This window comes from Falco peregrinus, chromosome 8, assembly GCF_023634155.1.
Source record: "Falco peregrinus isolate bFalPer1 chromosome 8, bFalPer1.pri, whole genome shotgun sequence".
Lineage (NCBI taxonomy): Eukaryota > Metazoa > Chordata > Aves > Falconiformes > Falconidae > Falco > Falco peregrinus.
Window position 1 is genome coordinate 15,225,229 of NC_073728.1, and position 23,724 is coordinate 15,248,952.

General features: G+C 50.1%; 1 protein-coding gene across 6 annotated transcripts in view; it reads right to left on the reverse strand.

Moving 5' to 3' along the window:
- NRP2 (neuropilin 2) overlaps positions 1–23,724 on the reverse strand; it is a 90,761-nt gene that overhangs the window by 3,918 nt on the left and 63,119 nt on the right. For 2 of the 6 annotated variants that reach the window (XM_055811986.1, XM_055811984.1), the window contains exons 13-16: positions 21,806–22,068; positions 19,798–19,894; positions 17,318–17,338; positions 182–250 (exon numbers count right to left, since the gene is read on the reverse strand). In XM_055811986.1, coding sequence (XP_055667961.1) covers positions 182–250; positions 17,318–17,338; positions 19,798–19,894; positions 21,806–22,068 — 450 coding nt within the window. Of the gene's footprint in view, positions 1–181; positions 251–7,729; positions 10,615–17,296; positions 17,339–19,797; positions 19,895–21,805; positions 22,069–23,724 lie in introns of those variants that run through there. The other 4 variants (XM_055811985.1, XM_055811983.1, XM_055811988.1 and 1 more) reach the window with 3 other exon arrangements.

Here is a 23,724-nt window from a genome sequence, read left to right on the forward strand (position 1 = left end):
AACAAGAAAAGAAAATGAATGTCTTTGTCCAGACACTAAGCCACCACTTCAGTGCTCATTCCCAATCGTGTTCTAGCTCCTAACCCTCACTGAAGCTGAGGTTTGTGAGTAATTGTAGCATCTGATACTGAAACACATGCTCACATAAGATAAATTATCCACATGGCATTTGAGTACCAACCTGAATCATCGTTGTCTTCGAAGTCTTGCTCAGAGATTGGAAAGTCATCCTCCATTCTTGGGAAGTTCACTAGAACAACAAAACGGGAAGCGACATTTGTTAGAAGAGGCCTTTTGGAGACTTCATTGTTACTGGTCACTGGACTGGGAGACAGGCCAGAAGCAATGGTTAAACTACTGCAAGGCTTTTCCTCATGGGAGGAGGAAGAACACTTCCTCTTTTTCCTTTGGCTGAAGCCAGTGAAGACACTTGTATACTTGAGAGAACAGGATCTTCTCGCTACATCACATTTCGTGATCACCAAATGACCAGCTTTTAAGAAGAAAAGAGAGCGAGCGAAAAGCAAAGAAACCAGATAACTTGAATAGCACTAAAATATTGTCATTGGTGCCTGCATAATGGCCATAATTCACTATTAACATGCTCATGGGTATTATCCCTGCAACTGTGAATAGGATCTTAGTGCCTATCATTACTTGCCACTAATGCTAGATCCATTTAGCACACTCCACTTTTCATCTTTTCCCATACATCTTACTGGACACAGAGCTTCAATGACCCAGTTTCTCTTTGGGTTTCAGATAAATTCATAGTAATTTGAGGAAGTCATGTATCATCATTACATGTTTTAATGCAAAAGCTGGTTGAAACGGGGAGAGCAGCAAATGGGTGTCCATATCTAGGCATTTATGTTAACATTTCTCTGATCTAAATTCCTTTTAGTGGTGACATTTCTTTTTATTGTTCAGCACAGATCAAGCACTAGTAACCAAATGCACATGCTGTAACCTGAGCAGAAGTTATTTTCCTGTGCAGTCTTCCTAGCATTATCTCTACGTATAGTTACTATGGCTCTGTCTCAGTTTTCCAAAAGAAAATGTCCTTTCATTTCGATCTGCTTAGATTTTTCAAAGCTGGCTGTAACTTGGGGTGCTTAACTGAGAAGGCACCTCAAAATGATCAGGAATGCAGAAAATCAGGGACTACTAGAAAGCGGTAGAAGTCACATCCTTGAAATAGTTGTGGTTAAAAACCAAGGCTACTTTGCCTCTTGTGCAAAAACAGCAAGAAGAGTTTAAAGAGGTTACTCATAAACAACCCAAAGCAAAGAATATAACCTGTGCCTAAAAAGCCATGTGCAAAGAAATTTTGCAAAACCTTAAAAAAGAATATTTATACAGAGATTTAGGACTTGAAAAGGCCTCCTGGATTGTCAAATCCATTTTTTTGCTATCCCAGGCAATGGTATCAGGTAATCCCTGTCACTTGCAGAGCAGGGTCTCTGCCGAACACCATGCTGCCCCGACACCACCTTACACCTGGCTGCAGTGATCCTCTGTGCTGGTACTAATGATACCTTCCCATATATTCATTCTTTGGGCAGAATTGTCTTTTGCCTTCTGCACTCAAAGGATTAAGGGATTTCTTTGCATTTTCAAGCGCATCTAGCAACAGGAACACACAAAACCCAGCACTTGCCCCTCCTGACGATGAGCTCTGTGTCTAGCGAGCCAGGTAATTAAGCCGACTCGAGGCTGCTGGTAGCTTGTTGAAGAAACATAGGTGCACACCATCTTCTGTAAATCCTCACTTTAGTGGCGGGTTCACATGATTTCTCAACACTTCCAGAACTGACAGGCCCAGATGGCAACATCTTAGGGCTGGGAGAACTGCCTGAGGGTCTCTTGCAAACATTTAGAGCTGAACATGTGGAAAAATAACTTGCAAAGCAGTTTGCATGCAGAGACGTCTGCTTTGCTAGTCCTCTGTCAGAAGACAAGCAGTGAAATTTGCCATCCGTGTCACCCACACAGCCCCAGGGAAACTGTAGGTTGCTCGAACACAAGCAAAGGTTGAAATCGGCCCACAGTCCGCCCAAGGAGCCCATGTGCATGGAAGGGCCGTTGGAAGTTTTTTGCCTTTCCGTATTGCAGCTCTCTAAATTTTGTGTGAGAACAAGCTAGCAATTTGGTGCTTTTTTATTTTCCCAGGGTAACCTTGAGGGAAAAGCCAGAAAAAACAAAGTATTGGTTAATCAACACTTTCAAAAGAACACCAGTTCTTCCAGGCTGAAAGGAACGCGCGCTGGGAAAACTTAAAAGGAGAGAACATTAATACAAAAAAGTCCAGCCCAAAATCTATTTACTCTTTTAGCAGTTTTCTCAATTCCCCATGCTAATACGACTCCAAGTCCTCCTTAAACGATATCTTCCTCCTCCTCGCCCATTCTCCTTCCTCCTCAGGCCCACGGTAGGCCCTCATTCTTCTGCTCCCCGCACACTATTTCATTGCTATCAGATTCTCTGTTGTCACACCAGCTTTGGAAAAATACAACTCAACGTTTCTTTTTCCTTAGTGGGGTTTCTCGAGCCATTAACAAGTCGGCTCTAGCAGTGCGGCCACCTGTGGAAACTGAAGCTGGAGGTCTCAGTTCAGTTCCTAGGGGTGATGGTTTCCCGTCACAGAAACCAGCCCTCTATTTGTCATCAGTTAGGCTCCTCCGTGACAAGCCTCAACAACATTGTCACAAGCAGAGCAGGCCATGGAAAGCGGTCCCCAGAAAAGCCCTGCAAGCTGCTGGGCACAATGGGAGGAACACGCGTTGCCCCGTGCTGTGGAGAGTTGCTTCCTTAAAAGGCAGCTCTCGGGTGCAATTTACTTTGCATTTTAAAAGGGAAAAAATATGCTGGAGAAGGGTCGGCAAGAAGGCTAGGGGAAACTGTATTTAAACATGATGAATGCTTTCTCCTGAGTGAAAGGTCCTTTTTAAAGCACGTGTGCTGAACAATGGCTGTGAGCACCTAGCCAGTTATGCCCAAAAGATGATGTTAGTGATGCCGTTCAAAATGGCCGGATGCCGAGAACGGCTGTTATCTGTTGGATCTGAGAGCGCTGCCAGCTAAAAGGCTAATTTATGGGACCTGAAAAAAGAAAGATGAGATTCTAATCAAAGACAAGGCGCAACTAAAGTACCATGTTCGTACGAACTCACATGGGGGGAGAGTAGGAGAGAATTAGTATTACTAGAGGTTAAGGAGCTTCCATGTACATCTGTTTCAAAACAGCAGCAGGGGTGGGAAGGGCTGGGCCAGGGAGGGGGTTACTGGAAGGGGTGTGCCATGTGCTCCATACGCCTCGCCAGGGCGGATGGGGGAGGCACAAGAGCTGATGAGGGTCTCTGGTGTCTCACCACAGACATACACTTGCCTCTTGCAAGAAAACTCTCCAGATGTGCCGGAGACAGCTCACCTCTGCAAAGCTGAGGTCAGCGCATCCTATGGACCAGCATGTACCTCCTGCCAGCACACATGTCAGTGCCAGCCTGCCTGCGTGGGCTTGCCAGCAGTGCCCACCGCCTCAGGCAGCGACCTTTGCACAAGCCAAGGGCTATTGCTTTGGAAAGGACACCCAGTCCCAACTGCTGGAACCTAGGCAGATTCCTCCAAGGCAAATGACCATCAATGCGGAAAAAAATGCTGTTTCTTTCTAGACTGACTTCGTCTGGTTTAAGTCCAGGCACAGAGCGCTGCCTCCTGCCAGATCCCTTCATCCCAGGGCAGAGCTGTGTCTATCACCACGCATCTCTCTGCACACAGGCATTTACAGATGTCTTGGGCTCTTTCTAGGGGAAGAAAATGAGCCTCTCAGCAGGAGGTGCCTTTCCCAAATGATATATCAACCTTGTAGCAATTTCCAGCCCTTCATGTTGCCTGCCTGCAGCCTCTCAGGGAGCACAGGGGAGCCTGGTCCAGCGAGTGCCTGGGATGCACTCCTGCCATCCCTGTGCTCCTGCTCCCTGCATGGGTCTGGGGGCTCTGGGACCAAAGGGGATGCACCAGGTGATGGAAGTTTGTGGACTATGCTACGTACTGTCTTTCACTCCCCAGTGACATGACATCTGTGGCTGTGCCTCCCGCTGGCTGCCCTCTGGTCCTCTCCACAGTGGGGAAACAACTGTGTTGCTCACTTCCCTGAAAACAGCAAGTGCCCTCCTGCGTGCACACCCCTCTCTCCTGCTGCTACAACATCCACCTTGCCCACTGCTGTCCTGCCTGGCAAGGGGGGTGTCAGAGGTGCACAGCTGCTTTGCTGCCAAACAGCACCCACAAAGGCCTGAAACGTTAAATCCAGCTAAGCCCAGGAAAATGGGGTCAGAAATTACCGCTCCCCAGCCTTGGCAGAGAGAGGCAGAGCTCTGGCTCCACTCTCATCCTCGCTTTTCTCCCTTTGCTCATTCCCAGCCCTTTTCTCTCCACAGCAATAGCGTGACTCCAACACGCGTCATTTTGTTTTGACACAGCAGAGCAGCCGCCGTGGCCTTGCCTTGACACCGCTGCGTTTGGCGCCGCCGCGCTGCTCCTTCAGCTGGGAGCCCGGGGCTGGGGGCTGACACCTCCCACCCTCAGCGAACGGGGGGAAGCAGCACCAGGCACTGGGCACAAACACTCCCTCTGAAACCCCCACCGCTCTATTTCCAGCCGAAAATCTGCCTCACTTCTCTCTTCCCCGCTCCTCCAGAAACACAAAACAACTTTCGTTTACAAAAGGGCTAAATCCCTGCCAAAATTCAAATTGAAACAGTGCTTTGGCTACAGCTGAGCATTAAAGAAAGCGAACATGCAGCCTCTCCCCTGGCCCAGCCGCCCTCCACTGCACAGGAACCCCTGGACCTTGTCCTCAGATTGCCTCGGGGCTGCCCCAGGAGTGCTCGGTGCACACCGTGGCACCGTCTTCAAACCGAGGGGTACTAAGGACCCTCTTGCACTCCTTGGCCTTCCCGCATGCAGACAAGTTGGGGAAGCATAGCTAGTCAGGTGAAGACGGCCACTGAAAGCACTTAGAGGCTCAAAGCCAGGCTGGCTGCTTGGTATGGAGACAAACATGAGCAGGCAGCTATTTCCAGCCCTGGCACTGCCCTCCGACGCGCGGCACCTTGCCCTTGCTGCCCACATGGCAGGTGGCCAAGGTGGCTGCCCCAAACACGGACCCTGCCAAACCCTCCCTGCAGCAGCCACATCCCCTGGTGCAGCCCGACCCTTTCCCAGCCACGTCCCGCTTTTGCACCTCTCCTCAGAGCCGGCACCAGACAAGGGAAACTGGTGCCGGTGTGCGCGTGTACGTACGCATTACAGTGGCACTACACAGCGTGGTTTTCCTCTCCCTCTCTCTTAGCACTGGACTACCCGGGTAAGGAGCCTCCATTCGGGTTCACACCGTGCTGGAGCTCACCAGTCCCAAACGGAGCAGCTCACCAGTGCAAGGGCAGCGCTGCCAGCCCACTACCGCCGTGCAATGGCTTGGAGCTGGGGGAGAAGCTGGCAGCTCTGCAGCATCTTGATATGTTTACCTCCCTCCCCGTTGTTGCTGTTTGTTTTTACAGCGGCAATGGCTAACGACACAATTCCTCAAACTGGCAGTCACGCCTGCAATCGCTGCTAAGAGCCGCCAAGGCCAGTGATGGAAGAGCTGTGGCGGAAAGCCAAGAGGCTGTCCGAGCTCGCCTCGGGGCTCTCGCTTGGTGCTTGTGCACCTCGCTCTGCTGCCCTGACACGGGATAAGCTGGGGCCAGCCCAAATAAAGTCAGTAGGTTTTCACAGGGTTTCCAGAGGGGCAAAAATCCCAACTCGGCCCCATGCACGATCTGGTTTCTACCTTACTCCCTTGCATTCACCAGCAGAGGCATTTCAACCCTGCCCAGGAAAAGCCAACCTCGCCCTCACAAGCCTGGGGGAAAGCAGCTCTGGGCTCCCTGCACCAAGTGTCATCTTGCAGGTGCTTGCCCCGGCAGGAGGCTGACCCGGCCATGCGTCCCGTCTCCAGGCTGGGTGAACACGCACTGTGCTTTGCAGCCTGCTCCCGAGCGCTCATCTGTCTCGGGCACACTGACATTGCCTGGGCAAGGTGCAGCATGGCGCTCTTTGCTTTGCCAGGCCATTGCTCCCTCTTTTGCACCCTCCATTAGCCACCAGCTTTGCCCCATCACTTACAGAGTGCCCGTGGGTCCCCTCCTGCCAGCCGCACGGAGTCGCTTTCCCCACAGCATGGCAGCAACTGCAGAGATAAAAAGACTGAAACCATCACCCCCCACACCACAGGAGCCACGTCCTGACTCTCCCCGTGGCACACAGGAAACATCAGGCTTCTACCATAATGCCGCTTCCTGAAATATGGAGCCCCTACTGCTACCCCAAAAAGTTTACCCCCTTTTTTCTAAGTGGACTCTTAAATGCCTGCAGTTACCTGCAGAAGAGGTTGCATCAAAATCACATGAAGTCGTACTTATTTTCTTACAGTGTGCTAATTTTAGCTGCTTTCTTCCCTGTGATGTGCGGCAGCCTGAGCAGCACCCAACTCTCCGGTCAATCTGGCTGTGGCGCACATACAGAATAATTAAACCCTGAACGATTTCTCCCTTTTTGTCTGTTTACTTAACAGAATTTTTTTCTTCCTTGCTGGGAAGCCATCAACCAGTGTCTCCCTCCCTGTTTTTTTGCATGTGCATATTTGTTTTGAATTTTGCTTGGACAGTCACTGAAGTGTACAAAATGCAAATTACAAGTGTATGGGCTTTGCTGTACAATTAGAGAAAAACAAAACCCACCAAAAAAAAAAGTGGCGTGGGTCCTCAGCTTTGCTTGTGTTTGAACAGCCAAAGCGAGGGATCACATTGAATTATTTTTCTGTTGATGGCCTGAATTCCTAGTAAAGCCAGGAAGTTTCATTGAAAAGCTGAGCTGTATGCCAGGGTAAAGAGTACAACAGAAGGAAAATAAATGCAGGAGGGAAATAAAAACCTCTCAAACTGGCAGCAAAATATATTTCACATGAAACGTGATGCTGCTGACTCGTCTGAGATGAGGTGCATCTAGAAAAGATAGGAAGGAGAGCGATGCTGCAGCAGAGGTCCCTGTAACAAGGCGGGAGGACTCAGGTGAAGGGAAGGCTGGGGACACACACCTCTCCAAACCCTCAGTGCTGCGACACCCGGGATGCTCCCACACAGTTCTCCTGTGCAGTCCGACACACAGAGGCCCGGCAAGGATTCCCAGAAGAGGAATGCATTGCCTTTTGGTAACGGCTTACCCGGTTTTTTGTTGTTCTCAGGGACAGAGCGCGCGGCTCAGCTGAGCTGGCAGCCGAGCCGGCCCCCGGGGCCCTGGGAAGTTGGATGTCCTGTCTCCCGGTCCCGGCAGGAGAAATTCTGCATAATCACATTGAGCAATTTAGCACTTAAGCAACGTTAGCAAAATCCCCAAACAATCCCCAGTGTCAATCCAGCCACCCAAAACTCCCACTAAGGACTGGTACAAATGTAATGCATCTAAAAGCTGCTATTAATGGCCCAATCCTGAGTGCAGCGAGGCAGGGTGCACACACCAGCTGCGCTGCCGGGAGCTGGGGCTGCGCCCGGCAGGAATAGGCACTTCACTTTGCTAAAGAAAATAGCCCTGATGCTCCAAAAGAGAACATGGAGTTTTGAAAGGCCACTTTGCTTCAGCTGACAGTGTTCTTATTAGCAAAGAAAGAATAAGGAAGAAAAACCCCAAATATTTGTATAAAAATATCATCATTTTATTACATTCCACACAATACATCTTCAAAGAGTTTCAAATTTCCACAAGATACTTTTCACACACAGGCAACTGGGCAATGCTGGGGATGTAAGGGCTCGAGGAGCGGGGGAGATCTGGGAATAAAAATCTTGAAGTGACCTTCTGTTTTGTCTTTGGTGATTTTCATTTGAAAGACAGGGTGCCACATTCCTCTCTGACACACCGATGCACACTGGCTAAGTTCATGGGGGCAAACCTGGTTGAAGTGAGGGGATCGTCTGACCTAGGGAGATTGAACTGACTTTGGAAACATGATGGTACTATCTGCTGACATGGCTTGGGCTGACCTGAAAACGCAGCAAGCACATGCCCTTACTTCATATATTCTCATGTGCGGCTGGCTGAGGAGGGGTGGGATTTCGCATCACAAACCATATGCAACACCAGTGTAACAAGGAGGCTTACAGAGAAAGTGCACTGGCCCTGCCTGCAAGGTGACAGGACCCCCCCAGGCTCCCTTCCAGCTCTGCTGGGACAGGCATGTCCCTCGAAAAGTTCCTGGGAGCCAGGCCCCGGTGGGATGCTGCCCCGAGCACCCACCACCCCTACCATGCTCACCATGCCAAATCACCCTGGGCTTTTCTGTGCTCCCTGCATGCTTTAGACACTTGCTGCTGCAGCTGAGGGGGCCCTGCTGAAATCTGTGAGCAGCATGAGGAGCTGAAACAGCCTGCATGAATAAAGGCAGGAGGGAGGGGAAAGCGACACCCCCATCTACAGAGAACCCCTGGGGAGAGGGCTCCGCTGCAATAGGGGCCAACACCACATATGCACAGCACCATTTGTGTTTCCACTTTTTCCCCAGACCAAAAGGAAGCTCAAGACGGCAGGGAATTTAACAGAGCTGCTTGTCTCGATTCATTTTATGCAATATTCATGGACAAAGGAGGGGTGGGGAGCACTAGCAAGTTTAGGAGCGGGGAGGGAATCTGATCACTCATCACAAATGAACACAAACAAGATGGAGAACCTTGCTCACCGGAGGTACTTTTTTTTGCCTGCAAACAGATTAGAGTTAACGATTCAAACCACTTTTGCATGTCATCATTCAGTAATTTATATAAGGCATTTCCACTACAATACGCTGGGCCATTCAACAGTCGGAGGCGTGTTGGAGGCTCCATCTCGCCTCCCTGGTTAAAGCAGCAGCAATAGCTGGGCCCCCCAGGTGCGCCTGCTAGGCTTTGCTTGCTAGATGTTAGATGCTTTAAGAAGCAGAACATTAGCAAACGGAAAACTAATTGACATTCTAGAAAGTCAACTGGCAATTTTTATGATTCAGCAGCTATGAATTGGGCAGAGGAGAAAAAAAAAACAAACCCAAAACCCAGAAAGGGGAATTATACTTGTCCCTTGAACATTTCTAGTAGAAAGACAAGAAGGAGCCCTCTCCCCCTTCCCTGTGTAAAAGCAAAACCATCAGCACCCAGAGGAGGATACTTACAAAATAAATAAACCTTCAATTCCCAAGAAACTACAGTATTTAGCATCCACCTTAGACCTGCTGAAGTCTATGTGTTACCCTAAGGCTGGCTTTAAAAGATACAAACAAAACATTCATTATGAGCTTCTCTAATATAAGGCAACTTCAAATAGATTCACTTGCGGGTGGGGGAAGAGGAGGGATCCTCCCCACCACTTCCAAACAATGGCTGTGTTATCGTGTTGGCTGCAGAAATAATAAGATGGAGAGATCTTACTTTTTGGATGTCTATGAACCTCTCTGGATTCTTCTAGCCATCTGAGGTGGACATTCCTACTGTCCAGCCTGGCCTCTTCTTCTCATTTTGCACCCGAGACATTAACGCTATCAAACAAGAAACCCAGCCAAAGCTAGATAAGGCAACAAAAAAGCATTGCTCTCTTCCCCAAGTAAACAAATCAGGGTATTCACCACAAACACGTCCCAGACCTTCCAGAGGGGAGGCGGGAAGGGGGAGAAATAATAATAAAAAATAATAATAATAATAAAAAAGCATTCCCTGTGCAAGTAGAAGCAACAACAAGCAAATATTAAAACGGGGCTGTTTCTAAAGATACATTCAGTCAGTCAGACGAGCACACTCCCATGCACACTCGCAGACACAGATTTAGCACGCACTCACACGCACAAGCCACGCACACAAGCTTCCAGGCTTGCCATCAAGTTTCCTTGCAGGTTGCCTACTGGGAGGAGATAAAAACAAACCAAACAAGCTTACCAACAAAAAAATATTCCCCAAACAAACGAACACAACAAAACAAAAAACCCCCACCCAACACCCCAAGACTCCTTGAAAAGTTATCGAAAGGGAGCGTTCACTTCTGAAGTGAAGGGGCGGTGTGTCTCTTCTGGCGATCCAAGATGCAGCATTAGTTTAGAGTTTGTAAAAGAATCGGGGAGGGCTGGGGGAACGGAGAAGGGATGGAGATGTCTAAGAGTTCACACGTATGCTAGGTAAGGAAAAAAGTGCAAAACTGAGGCAACGTATTTGAAGTCTTAGTTTCTGTCTGTCTGTCTGTTTTGTGTTTTGTTTGCTCTCTCGTTCCTGTTCGGCTCTCAGCAGCGCAAGTTGGGGTCTTGCTCTAGTTTTATGGTTAGGGTGGGCTCCACGGCCACAGGGGCCCCGTTGGCATAGTGGGAGGTTTTGTAGGTGATGGAGTGATCGCTCTTCTTGGCCGCATAGCGGAACCGGTGGTAGTGGAGCACAAGGGCCAGCGCGACGGAGACCAGCACCACAACAGCACCTCCGGCGGCAATAACGTAATACCAGTAGGCTGGGATGGGCTGCACTGACACCGTGTCCACTGTGGGCTCGGTCCCTGGCAGGAGGGTTGCCCCTGGGGAGGAGACACAGAACAGGGTTGCTAGGTGGGAGGCATGCAGACGCACAAAAAGAAACACACATGCTTTCAAGAGTACAGCACGGAGTAACACGAAGTCCCAGGGCCACCTCCGGATACGGGGCGTGCTCCTGGCGGGGAGCACAGCCTGGCATTTGCTGAGCCCACATATTCAAGGGCCTTTTTTTTCCCTTTTAATTAATTAGGCTGCCTGGATCGCAACACAAATTCCATATGCACGCTATTATTACTGTTATTTCTGGCACCAACGAATGTTTTTTCCCCTTCTTTTTTTTGGCCTTCTCCAGATCAGCCGCCTGGTTTTGTCTCTACATGGCAGATGTTGTCAAGCAGTGACAAAACACATCACGTTCCTAATTGGAGGAAGAGAGTAATCTCAGATGGCCAAGGAAGTTACCACAGGAGACCAGGAAAGAAATTACAGGGAGAAGCATTTGTCATTCTTGCGGAAAAGACAGAGAAGAAGATCTCTCTCTGAAAGTGCTCTGTACACAGATCAGGTCTCACCAGGCGCCCCATTCACAGACTTACAGATTTCCTTATTATCTTTTAAAGCAAGAAAGGATGGTTATGATTATTTACACGGCAGAGGCTGGGAAGTTCGACCCAATGCTCACGTAAGAAACTCATGCTCTCTGCAGCTTAAGCAAGTCAGGACTAGGAATTCATGCTGATAAAGCAAACACACCTAGGGAGGGCTGGAAAAGCACCTGCCTGCCTTGAATTCGAGGGCAGGCAGCGCCCAGGCTCAGCCCAGTGATGGCTAACCCTTCTTTCTCTTGCAGCTGCAGTGTGACGCAGGGCAGGGCTGCAAGGCGCTCTCTCCCTTCCCAGGTCATCCCGGGACAGCTCAGCGCACATCTGGTGCTCAGCCACACAGCAGCTCGCTGCCAGTCCGCAGAAGCATGCACACACACGCCTCGGGCAGCCGGTGCCTGTGCGCACACCCACGGCCCCAGACCAGCTCTGCACCACTCCTCCTGCACATGCTGCTCCCACTCCCCAGCTCTGCTCTCGAGGGCGAGCTGTAAATAACTTGCGAGAGATGCACTTTTGCACCACATGTATTTACTGGCGGCTTCAAGGGGGCCAAAGGAGGGGAAACTCTCTGAAGGGTTCGCTCTGCTGCCGTACCTGCTGACCCCCGCGTCCCCCTCGCCCTCTCCTCTTGCCCCTGGCCTGCTGGTGGGGGCAGCCCTCTAGCTAGATGCTGGCAAGAAGAATTTTGGAAGCTCCGAATTTTTGGAAAGCTCCAGTTTGGTTTCCTGAGCAGTCTTGGAGGATGCCAAGGGAAAAAGACAAAACGGTGCAGGATGCACCCAGCTTTGCTAGCAGCAAAGGCATCTTGTGGCATGGCCTCCGCCCTCCCTCCAAGCACTGCCCTACCAGCAGAGCCACTGGCTGGTGAATTTGGGATGGTGACAGCTTTTCTGCTGCTGGTGGCACACAAGATGAAGCAAAATGATGGTTCCTCTGCCAGTCACAAGGCTTTCCTCCCCTCCCTATCCCCCAAAATCCAGGCACAGGGAGTAAGAGCGAACACTGCACCCAGATGCATAGGTATAACAAAACCCCCCTCTAAACCAAGAAAAAAAAACCCATGCAGGCAAGACAAATCCTGCTTTTACAGAGCAGGAGGCTGAGAACCACCCACATATTTGTCACTGTAGGCAAGAAATTTGGATGTCTCAGGGGAAGGCTACCTGCCAGATATGCCGCCCTCGCCCCATCTCACCCCAGTCACCCCTCACTGCCAGGAATGGGGGTGGCCCTGTCCTCTCTACCCCTGACGGTGCCTGGGGAAGGGGGTACACAGGCTGGGCTGTGTGCTGGGGGTGGTGAAAGCAGGGTGCAGACAGCCCTCCGACCTCCTTCTCTACCTCCACCAGCCACCCTGGCATGGGGGAACAGAAGCGGCACATCCCTGTGTATCCCCAAGCAGCTGCTGCTCCTCTCCCAGCTGCACAGGGGGGTAGCAGTGTGGGACACCCCATGGGGGCTGCCACCAGGGTGACCATGTTCAACACCGCCCTGAGCTTTAGGGATAACCTGCAGCTGCCTCCCACCGCAGATCCAGCCGGCTGAGCTGCCCCAGACCCGTACAGGACCCACCACCATCCCTGATGGATCAGCAACACCTCGCCTGGTGCCTGACAGTGCTGGGGCACGGGGCTGACCCCTGGGAAGGTCACAGGGCTGCTCACTGTACAGAGGCCACTCGTGTTTACACTCAGTGACAGTCTCTGCTTACATGGCCTTGCTCCAATGAGGGATGTACAGGCAAACAGCCTCTCACATCACTGACACGCATCGGGCCCTGCCCCTGCCAGTGGAAACTGTGGTGGGGAGAGGGGGTTGGTGTCAGGATGCTAATGGCTCCCAAGCCTGTGGGGGAGCAGCGCTCTCCTCTGGGAATTGGAGGGGAAGGTTTCCATGGCCCCTGATGGCTGTACATTGCCTGGTGCAGGGCTTGGGAGTACAAAGGGTGGGTCTGGCCATAGAGGAGGATGTGCCATGGTGCCCAGCTGGCACCTCTTGCCCCTTCCCCACACACCTCTGCCCTCTGCCTGCCTGGGCATGGAGGGAGGCAGCGTGATGCACCCCAGATGATCCCACTTGTGCGAAGGATCCCTGGGGGATTTCAAGGCAGCTGTTGGTTCAAGACAACCTCTACTTGGCTCTGACCCACTCCAGATGTCCCCATGCAGCAGCCAGGGCTATAAGTGTGAGGGGTGGTGCAGAACCCCACCTCGACCCTGTTTCCGCACCTCAGGGCCCTGTTGAGGAGACTGCAGAAATCTGGAGAGTTCATTTAGCAACTGAAGTCATTAAGGAATCACATTCAGTTGTCTCTAAGCCCTAACGAAGCCAATTCCCAGCATTAATGATTGCTCTTCCTTACACTGTCAGCCACTAAATATAGCTGCCCATCCACTCAGCACACAGCGCTGATGTTATCTGCTCTGTTTTTACTGGCTCTGCTGCTCTCTGGAAGTTTTCTCTTGTATCAGTGGAAAAGTTCTCTGCTCAGGGAGATGGAAAAGAAAAAATCTATCTTCTCAACCCAATAATTTTTCCACTCCCCTTTGCCTTCTCACACACGCGCACACACACACAAACGCGCCCTTCCTCATTTACTCACTAAGGCTCTTGTCTTAACAAAGAAATGCCTCCTGCTGTTGCTGTCAAGTTTGTGGGTGCTGGATTTATGCACAGCTTGGGACACCGGTCAGTGGAAACCTGATTTAATCTCTACAGGGTGGATGATTTCACATGGGTATGCTGCTGTGGTCACACCTTCAATCTGGCCAGGTACATCCCCCTCCTCTTCCCAACAGGGGAGACTCTACAGGGACCAGTTCTAGAACTGTGCAGCAAAAATCAAAACTCAAAAGAAGCAAGAGCAAAAGTCACTGGGGGAAAAAAAACGGAGAAAATCTTTTCCAGAGAGCTTCCTAGAGGGCTGCCTGCCTTGCTCTGCCACTGCTGAGTGTCACAGCTCATATTCCTTTCTGAAATCACTGACATTAACTGGTGTGGACAAGCAATACAGCTGGACTTTTCATAGATGGCACAGATGAAAGCGAGTATTACACTCATCTAACCCGAATACCACAAAACCAGTGTGAGCCTCAACCCCTTAATTGCTACGTGTCATTTCTCCAGGAAAATATCCCTGTCGTGATTTCAGGGTACCCAGTGTGGGAGAATGCACAGGTCCCAAAGGCAAATTCTCCCCATGGTTTGTCTCCACACTCTTTGGAACGTGTCTTTTATTTTTAACCTGATATTTATATAACTCCTTGCTTCCAGCCACTTGTTATACCTTTTCTTTAAGGGTGAGATACGTCAAGTCTCAAATGCAGCACAGTTTAAGCACACTTGACTGGTCTTGTAAGATCCCGACCCACTAGCTGAAAGATATTCCACCCACGCAATTCTCTCTTTTTGTTATTTGCCTTGTGATCCTGGAGCCTGGAAGGTGCATATTTTCAGCTTTGCTCCCAAGCCCAGTAGAGGAAGGATTTGCTATTATTTTTAATGGCATCTGACTTTTTCAGCTCATCATGTAATTGCAGGAGTGGGGGCTACAGAACTTCTCCACTTCCTGCACAGCCTTTCCTCTCCAGCTCCCTTTTTTTCTCCAGCCAGGGACTTCTTCCCCTCCTTTAACCCTCTCCTGTTGGAAACCTCTGTCTTGCTCTCATTTTAATTACTATCTTGCAATCTCCAATCTTCACCTTCACTTCTTCATCTTTTCCCTCTGCATTTTGCTCTTTCCATGGTCACTCCATCCCTCCGTTCGAGCTATTCCTGTCAGCCAGGGAAACCTTTTCAGCCTTTTGCTGCAATTTCTCCCCTACATGACCAGTACTAGGATGTCCTTGAGGGAGCTAGCAATGGGCAGGACCCCACTGGCACAAGCTGGCAAGCTCCTGTGTGAAGGGGAAGAGTGACTGTGTCCTGGTTTTGGCTGGGATAGAGTTAATTTTCTTCTCAGCGGCTGGTACAATGCTGTGTTTTGGGTTTACCATGAGAATGATGTTGATAACACACTGATTTTTTTAGTTGTTGCCAAGTGATGTTTATACCAAGTTAAGGACTTCAGTTCCTTGGGCCCTGCCAGTAAGAGGGCTGGAGGGGCACAGGAAACTGGGAGGGCGCACAGCCAGGACAGCTGACCCAAACTAGCCAAAGGGATATTCCATACCATAAAAATGTCATGCCAAATACATAAACCGGGGGACTTAGCCAGGGCAGGCCAGATCGCTGCTCGGGGACTGGCTGGGCATCAGTCAGAGCGTGGTGAGCAACTGTATTATGCATCACTTGGGCTTTTTCCCTTTGCCTTTGGATTTTATTCCTCTCCCCTTCTCCCTCCTTTTCATTACAATTGTTCTTGTTGTTTATTATTATTATTTTCATTTTATTTCCATTATTAAATTGTTCTTATCTCAGCCCTCAAGTTTTACCTTTTTCCCCGATTCTCCTCCCCATCCTGCTGGGGGAGGTGGCAGGGAGTGTGTGAGTGGCCATGCGGTACTTAGTTGCCAGCTGGAGTTAAACCACGACAGCCTGCAACAGCATCTGCCTGTGGTGCTTAGGGATCTCACTGTGCTGGGCACAGCAAACGCTGTCCCTACACAGCCAGCGTGCCCTGGGGAACATGATGGGGAAATGGAAGCTATACAGGCAGCAGGGCGCGGGGGGAAGAGGAAATGAAACAACATGAGTTAACTGGGCTTTGGGATAGACTCAATTTGAGGACTCAGAGGGATGTTCAAACTGAAGATTGCCATGCATGTTACAGGCTCCAAAACATAAGGGTGGTGTCTGCAAAACAGATACCAGAACAGAACATAGAGCAATAGCGTAAGTAAGGAAGGGTTGTGAGGCTTCAACTGTCAGCTGAGAATATTGCAGCAGATTTTCAGTACACCACAAGCCTGAGTAGCCGATAAATACGCAGCCTACAAACAAGCAAACCCAAATTCCTAGTTATTACAGTATGGGCATGACTGTAAAATACAGTGTTACACCCTATGCATGTCCCTCCCATTGGTAATGCTCCGCAGCCTGCATCGCACCCCACGGATGGAGGTGTGCATGTCACTTCAGTCTCAGCGTCTACTTTTTCTTTACTGCCACACACATGCCCACCAGAGACAGTTTCACCACGCACAGAAACGCAGCTGCTTCTAGGGTAGAGCCCAACCATATCTTGCAGCCCACCAGCAGAGTAGGGGATGGGAAGAATATGGACGTCATGTCCAAGTGAAAGCAAAGGGCGCATTGATTGCACTGACAAAACAACTTTCAAAGTTAAGGGGAGCCCAAAGTTTGCTCTTCATCACAACACAACACCCAGACATGTTCCTGAAGGGGCGGGCAGGAAAACAAAACCCAAAATCAAAATGTGGGGAAAAAAAACCCCTCAGACAGACTAAACCGTTCTTCCCCGCAAAAGCAGACAGCTTTTCCCAGCCCAGAGCAAGACGAACAGCATCCCCACTGACTGCTCAAAGAGCAAGGCAGTTTTTCTGAGTTCCTCACCTTTTCTCTTACTCTGTAGGTTTGATCGGGGAAATGCCAGTTTCTATCCTCCAGGCTAGTATTAAGCTATTAAATGCATCATTTCACCTTGTTTTCCTTTTATTGACTGTCACCTTCAGAGCTCTTCGTGGCAGTTTGCTCTCCCACTTCTACCTCCCAACTCCCCTTCCATGCAGACCAGCCCCACCCTCCCTCCCCAGCAGTTTGACCACCACTGCCAGAGCATCTGTAACCAGCCTCCCCCCACAGTGATCTAAGTCATTGCCACCTCATTTCACTTTTAATTGGCTACAGGTTTTTCATTTAAGTCAGTTGATAACTACCCTTTACTTCTCTGCCTTCCCATTTTGGGCCAGGTGCCCCATGATGGCAGGTTTCCTAATGCTGTTCAGCCCCAGGACAGTGGGACTTGTCTGTTTGCCTGCCCCTTGTCACCTAGCGGGAGTCAGAGGGTGCCACCTCCTGCTGCTGCGGTGGGGGAGGTTTAGCACACACATATCACTGCTCAGAACTTTTGCTGTTTGTACAAGCACGCACATCGCTTTCCTTTGACATAAAAGCCCGTTCCAGCAGAAAGAAACCACCAAGAGAAATGCAGTTTTACCTGGAAAGTGGAAGTTCTCACCTGGGAAAGCTGTGATGGGTTCTGCAAAGGAAAAAAACAAAACCCAGTATTAAAGAGGGGAATATCACAGACAAGGCCACAGCTCATGTCTCCCATTGGCGTGCAGCAGCCGAGTGGAGCAGGCATGTGGCTGTGCCCCACAGAAGCCACTGGCTGGGAACAGTGTGGGGTGCTAGCCAACCTCACCAGGATGGGGAGAAACCTTGTCTCAGCTGGGGACTGACCAGGCACAGTATGTTCAACTCAGACATAGACTTCAGAGAAAAATATGTCTGAGGTTGAGTGTCATTTGGATTCAGCTGGCTGGCCTGAGTCATCCAAAGACAAAGCTCCACCTGGCCCAGTGATGAAACCCCAACCCCCCCCAAAATTTCCAAGAGCAATTCAGTTTCTGGCTCAACTCTGGCATTGTTATTCACATGGGAACTGTGTTGCTCCTGGACATCCATGCCATGCTCCTCCTCCACCTCACAGTGACAAGAAACAAAGGCAAGTGATTTTTTTCTCCTTTCAAGATACTTTGAAGAAACCCATTACAAATTACTGGATCCGAAAAGCAATAATCGGTACTTATTACTGATTACTTTCTCGCAGAAGTAATAGGCTTCTGATTATTTTTAGATTACTTCTGCATTGTGCCTGTGAGTCACAGAAGCAGACTCTGGCTCTACAGAGTGCTATGAAATCATCACTCAAGTTCAGAATGCAAACGACACATTTGTCAAAGGAAAAAATTATTGTGACTTATTAGTGTTCTTTCACGCTAAGAAGGAATCAGATTACTTCCCAGGATTACATTTGAAAAAACAGTAGCCTGTGCTGGAGTCAGCCATTCTCATGGCTCTGAGAGAGAGAGTGCAGCAATGTATCTCTACCGTTTCATTATTATTTTGGTGACATCGGAAATGACCCATGAGTTATGTTAAAGTTTGCAGTGGGAGCCCTTTGTTAGAAGTGACCTAAAACAAACTATCCCTATAGATTTTAAGATTCACATTCAGCTTCCTAGAATGGGACAAATAATTTTGTGTAGCAGCTTGTTGTTATTTTTAGGGCTGGCAACACATGAACTTTATAATTTATTAATGCTTTTGTTTTGAAATATTAAGCTTTAGGTTCATGAGGCCCTAGACACAGTAACACTGGTGCTAGGTGAATTGCTGAGCTCAGAAGACGTTAGATAGGAAATTCTATTAGTGTTAATCATCACTCTTGCTTCTTTTTAATGCTATAGAAGGCAAGGGATTAAAACACCACTGTCAAGCTTTAAATACCGGGAATTTGACATACAGAGTATTAGCTCCTTTGGCAGATGGAAGACAAGCAGAGTTCAAAGCATCAAAGAAACTAGGACCGACGGTGCTCAAGAGCACCTCTGGGGCAGTCCCAGTCCTCTGTTCTATTATTAATGCTGGTTCATGCACCATCTTCACCATTGCCTGCCTGCACAGGGTGGCAAGTGATGGGACCAGCCCTTCCCGGGCACCATTTGTCCCGTGGCTCCTCCCCTGAGATATACCCCCCAGAAGAAAGGCTCTGTCCCACCTGGCTTAGGAGGCACTGGGATCCTCCCCTCCCTTAGTGAGGGAGAGGAGAGCAGCTTCACTGAATGGGGCCTTTCAAAGCCCAAAGGGAGAGAGGCTCTGCTCCACCTGACTTTTTCCACTGGCTTCAGGATGGGTTGGTTGGACACTTTGTGGGTGTTTAACCATGAAACATACCTCCCCCAGGTCATGCAGGAGAGCAGGAGAGCAGGGCCTCGCTGTTGTGGGCAGCTCTCAGCACAGATCCCACTAACTGAATACTGCTGGTCCCGTGCACAACTGGGATGGCTCTAAATCCAAATCCAAGCTAGACAGTGACCAGAGCCATCAGAGGGTGTGCATGGATATGCTGGCTAGAGTAACAGGGCAGGGCAACAGCCCCACCAGCAAACCGCTAAAACGTACTTTTTCCACTTCTTTTTTTTAAAGTCCTCTCTGTCTTTCACATTGAATGAATCCACGTGGCTTTTGGCCTGGTTTGGGGAATGGTGAATTCTAGGACAAAAATTCCTTTTGTTATTCTGTTAACATTGCTGTAAAACCCCTCTGCTATTTTATTTCTTATTAGAGAAGACTCCTTTTGAACTCATTGGCCCCTCTAAGCATCCAATACTGATGGACAGCTGATTTCTTTTGTCCAGCACTTTCCTTTTAAATTTGGTGTATGTCCTTATCACATAGAATAGTCCCCTGGAAACCCTCAGCTGCTCTACCAGCCTTGCACAGCAGAGATGTGCTTCCTGCCTCTCACACCAATGCAGCCAGAGCCCTTGTCCCCCAGAGACTGAGTGGCCCCTCATTTCGTTCATGGGCAAGGAAAGTCCCAGCTGAGATCCAGAGGCTCCCAGTAACTCAGGCAGGTGAGAAGTGGCCCACTGGCAGCCCGTCAGCGAACACTCTCCAGCCCCAGCTGCCCTGTGCCCCCCCAGCACGTACCCATGCAGTTCTCCAGCGGGATGTCGGTGCCCAGCCGGATGTCATCAAGGGCGAGCTCTCCCGAGTGGCCGCTGTGTATAATTCCCTCAAACACAATCTATGAGAAATCAGGACAGAAATGTCAGTGCTAAGCTGGGAGGCACTGGGTGGCTGCTGCTCCTGGGGGAAAGGGTAAGAAATCTGCTCCTGGCTTTCCCTGCACACCTGCGGATGACCTGAGACTAGTGCTGCTTCCTTGCCCTGCCTCTGCCACCCCTTCCCCAGGGAAAGGTGCTCTGCAGAGATGGGTTCAGCAGAGAGATCGTTACCTGGCCTGGCAGCACTCGGCTTGCAATTTGTTCAATTAAATGCCTCTTGCACGGAATAAAAACTCAATAAATCAATGTTCCGCATCGCAGGCGACCCCCTGGCCCTTGCAGAAGTGATGCAAGTGGCATAACACTGACTTACAGCAGCAGTAGATTTGGCCCACGGTATTAACTGGGCTATGATCAGAAAAAGGAAGGTAAGGACACAAGATGCACAGCTACATTAACTGTAAAGTGCTGTTCCCATCAACATTATGTAAGAAGTATTGAAAATTTAGAGGAGAAGGGTCAATTTATTCGTACTTAATCACAGGCAAAATGTATCTGCAAAAATAAATAGTCATTAGCTCTAAGAACTGCTGAGTGGAGAGACTTGCATTATTTACATAATGATGCTGTTATTTAGCTAATGCCAGTATATTCACATTTAACGCACAAAGTAGTCAGCCAGCGCCCATCATTCTTATCTGAAGGCATATTGCGTTTACGGGTATTTTATGATAAAGCCAAACACACACATGCAAACTAGTCACACGGCTCCAGTGCAAAGCTTTTGCTTTATATGTCCCTGCCTATTCTTGAGCGTCCAAATAGTCACCTAGGGCTAAGTATTTCACAAACCTCCTCTCCACATTTTAGGTGCCCCCCTTCATCTGGGGTGCCTGGGTGGCCCAGACCCATGCCTGCCTGCAGGGACACCTCCCTGAAGGGCTGCCACCTGGCTGTGCAGGGGACACTGTCAGAGCTGTTAGTTCCAAGTTTGAGCCATCAACCCATGTGGGAGGCAGCAGTTCAGAGGGGTCAGTGGCCTGAGAGCGGCAGCACCCCAGGTCAGGGTTGGGGCTGGGAGCCAGCTGGAGCAAGGCTCCCTGCCGCAGTGGTCATCAAAGTGCTGCCTCAATCCTGCGAGCATGTTTCCTTCTGCTTTGGAGGCTGCTGGATGCCATGCTGATGCTCATTAACAAGTGACAACAGTAGCCCTGGCTCCCTGGCAAACGGCACGCTGCCCAGAAGGGCTAACCACGCCAAAGGCACTCCTGGAAGCAGCAGCCTCTCCACGGGGTGCTAGCACGGCCGTGCCAGAGGGGCTCAGGCGGCTGCGGCAAGCAGCAGGGCTCCCTCCAGCTCATCCCTTCTCTTCCACTGATCTGAGAGGGGGACAGGGCTGCACCCAGCCCTCTGATCTGGTCTAAGGTATGTGAGAAGTGGATACACAAAGGAGCCTACATGCCCTCTTCCTTCTCCCCCATCAGCACTTGCAGCCGAGGCTGGAGAAGGGCTGTTTGCTGCCTGCCCATAAGAACGGGCTGTGCTCCCTCCCATCTTCCCACTTCTGGCTGAAGGGTTTGGGTTTGCTCCCTAGAGCTGTGCACCTGCCTCTGGTCAGACTATCTGATGGCCATCAACGGGGGAGGGAATGCACAAAACAAAATGAAAAAAAATAAAAAGAAAGAAAAGTATTTGCAAAGTGGGAGATTTGAGGAATATAAAAGGCAACAGGCTGAACAAAGGCCCAAGTCTGTGCAGAAGACAGGCACTCTCTGAATAACAAACAGTGTCGTTTAGTTACTATGGTAACTTGAGAAACACAATGAAAACAGCCAGTTCCCTAATGATGAATGGGCCCTGGCTCTGCAACGCTGAAATAAAGATGCTGGAGATGCCTGCCTGGTCCAGCACACCTTCCCCAAGCATCTTACCCTGTACTCCATGTCATAGCTCGGCAAGATGATGCGGCCTTCCCTCCACTCCTCCCCTTGGTCTTCTGCGATGACCCACAGCACCTTGTGCTCCTGGCTGGCTTCCCGCCAGACCCGCAGCATCACTCCATTGCTGCCCCACGCCTGGTACTGGAAGACCATGCAGACAGCACTTTGGGGCAGATAGATGGTGGGGCTGATGAGCCGAGCTCGCTGCCCTTCCCTCCTTCCACTGCTTTGCAGCTGCAGGTAATTCTTGCCATCTGTTTAAAGAGAAAAATACGTATTATTTGTTGTGGCCACTTGCAACAAGTGTCTCACCGCCTGCCAGGCAGCTTTGGCAGCGCTGGGCAGGACCTCACGGCCATGCCTGCGAGAGCAGGGTCTCGCACTGGCACCCTCTGAGCGCAGCAAGCCATGCTGCTGTGGTGCCCTGGGCAGCCTGGGCAGGGCACCAAGGAGCACGCTCCCCTCACCAGCCACCACCATCTGGTAGGAGACCGACAGCAAAACCAGAAAGCGGTAAGCTGAAGATCAGCATAATTAGGAGAAGTTAAAGAACAGTTATTGTCAGAAGAAGCGACACCATGATAATGACATTGGCGGGTGTGTGTGTGTGTGTGTTTATTCCGCTGGGAGCCTGCTCAGTTAACAAGCCTGAGGTGGGTTTTTCTAACCGCCGGTACTGAAAACTCATCTTATGATGGGGATCTCAAGCTGTGTTCATCCTGCCTCTTTTCATCCCCAGCGGTAAATACTCCACCATCAGGATCTAGCTGACAGTTTTGTTTTGAGGATACACATGACAAAATGAAGGCCTGGCTCTTAGTTTTTCCATAATGCAGCAAAACAGCCCCTAAAGCACAGCACAGAGGAAGGACATGGTCCCAGCAAGTGAAGTAGGCACAGGCGACAGCCGGGTATTGCAAACTTGAAGGTAGCTGAAATACATGCAGCAGGGGATTTACTTGCTTTAATATTACATTTAAATTGTGCCATGCTTTTTGTGAATTCTCAGGGAACAGATTTGGTATGTTTGATATCCCAGGAGAAGTTCAAGGCTGAGAGTGGAATTGGAGATACTTGATCTGAATACCAATAGCAGCAAAAGCCCGTGGATACAAATCCCTGGGCACAGCTGATTTGGTTTGGAATCAGTGGTTTCCAGCCCTCTCTGACGAGAAGCCTCCTCAAGGAGTTTCCCATTTGCAGCTTGGATGCCTGGAGTCCCTTAGCACAGACTGAAAGCCAAGCGTGTAGCTGACGTGGTCCTTACCTCCCCCCACTTCATGACCAATAGCAGGACAGAGCCCCTTGGGTTGCTCCAGCTGCAGTTCCTGCAGTACAAGGTGACACAGACAGGCCAACGGCAGATATTGCTGTATTTGGCATTTCAACAGAGGGATGGACATGCTACAGAGTGGGCACGTGTCACTGGTGCTTCATGCCAGCATGTGCATGCCACCCCGCAGCCCAGGGGGGTTACCCCTGCCCCAGGACCACGCCTGGGGATCCGTCGCTTCCCATCCCCACGTCTTAGCCTGCTGCACTTGACGGGCAAAGCTCTGAGCAGCAGCTTGCCTCCTGTTTGCCCTGCTCCCTCTGTGGCTTCAGTGCCCACAGCAATGGCAGAAGAGCAGCGTCTGCACTGAGAATGTTCACTAAGTGCACTGAAAACACCTCCAAAACTTAAACCAGAGAGATCAGAACTTAGAACCCCAATCCTGAGCATCACAAGTCACGTCCCACTCGGAAAAGAGCATCTGACCTTGCTGCCAGTCAGCAATCCGGTGACATGCCAGCCCAAGGGAGACGTATCAGTGGTTGCACAGCCACTGGCCCTGCTACAAGTTTGTCACTGCCAGAGAGCTGGGCTGAAACCCATGTTTCATGTACCATGAGTGACACAGCTTTCTAAA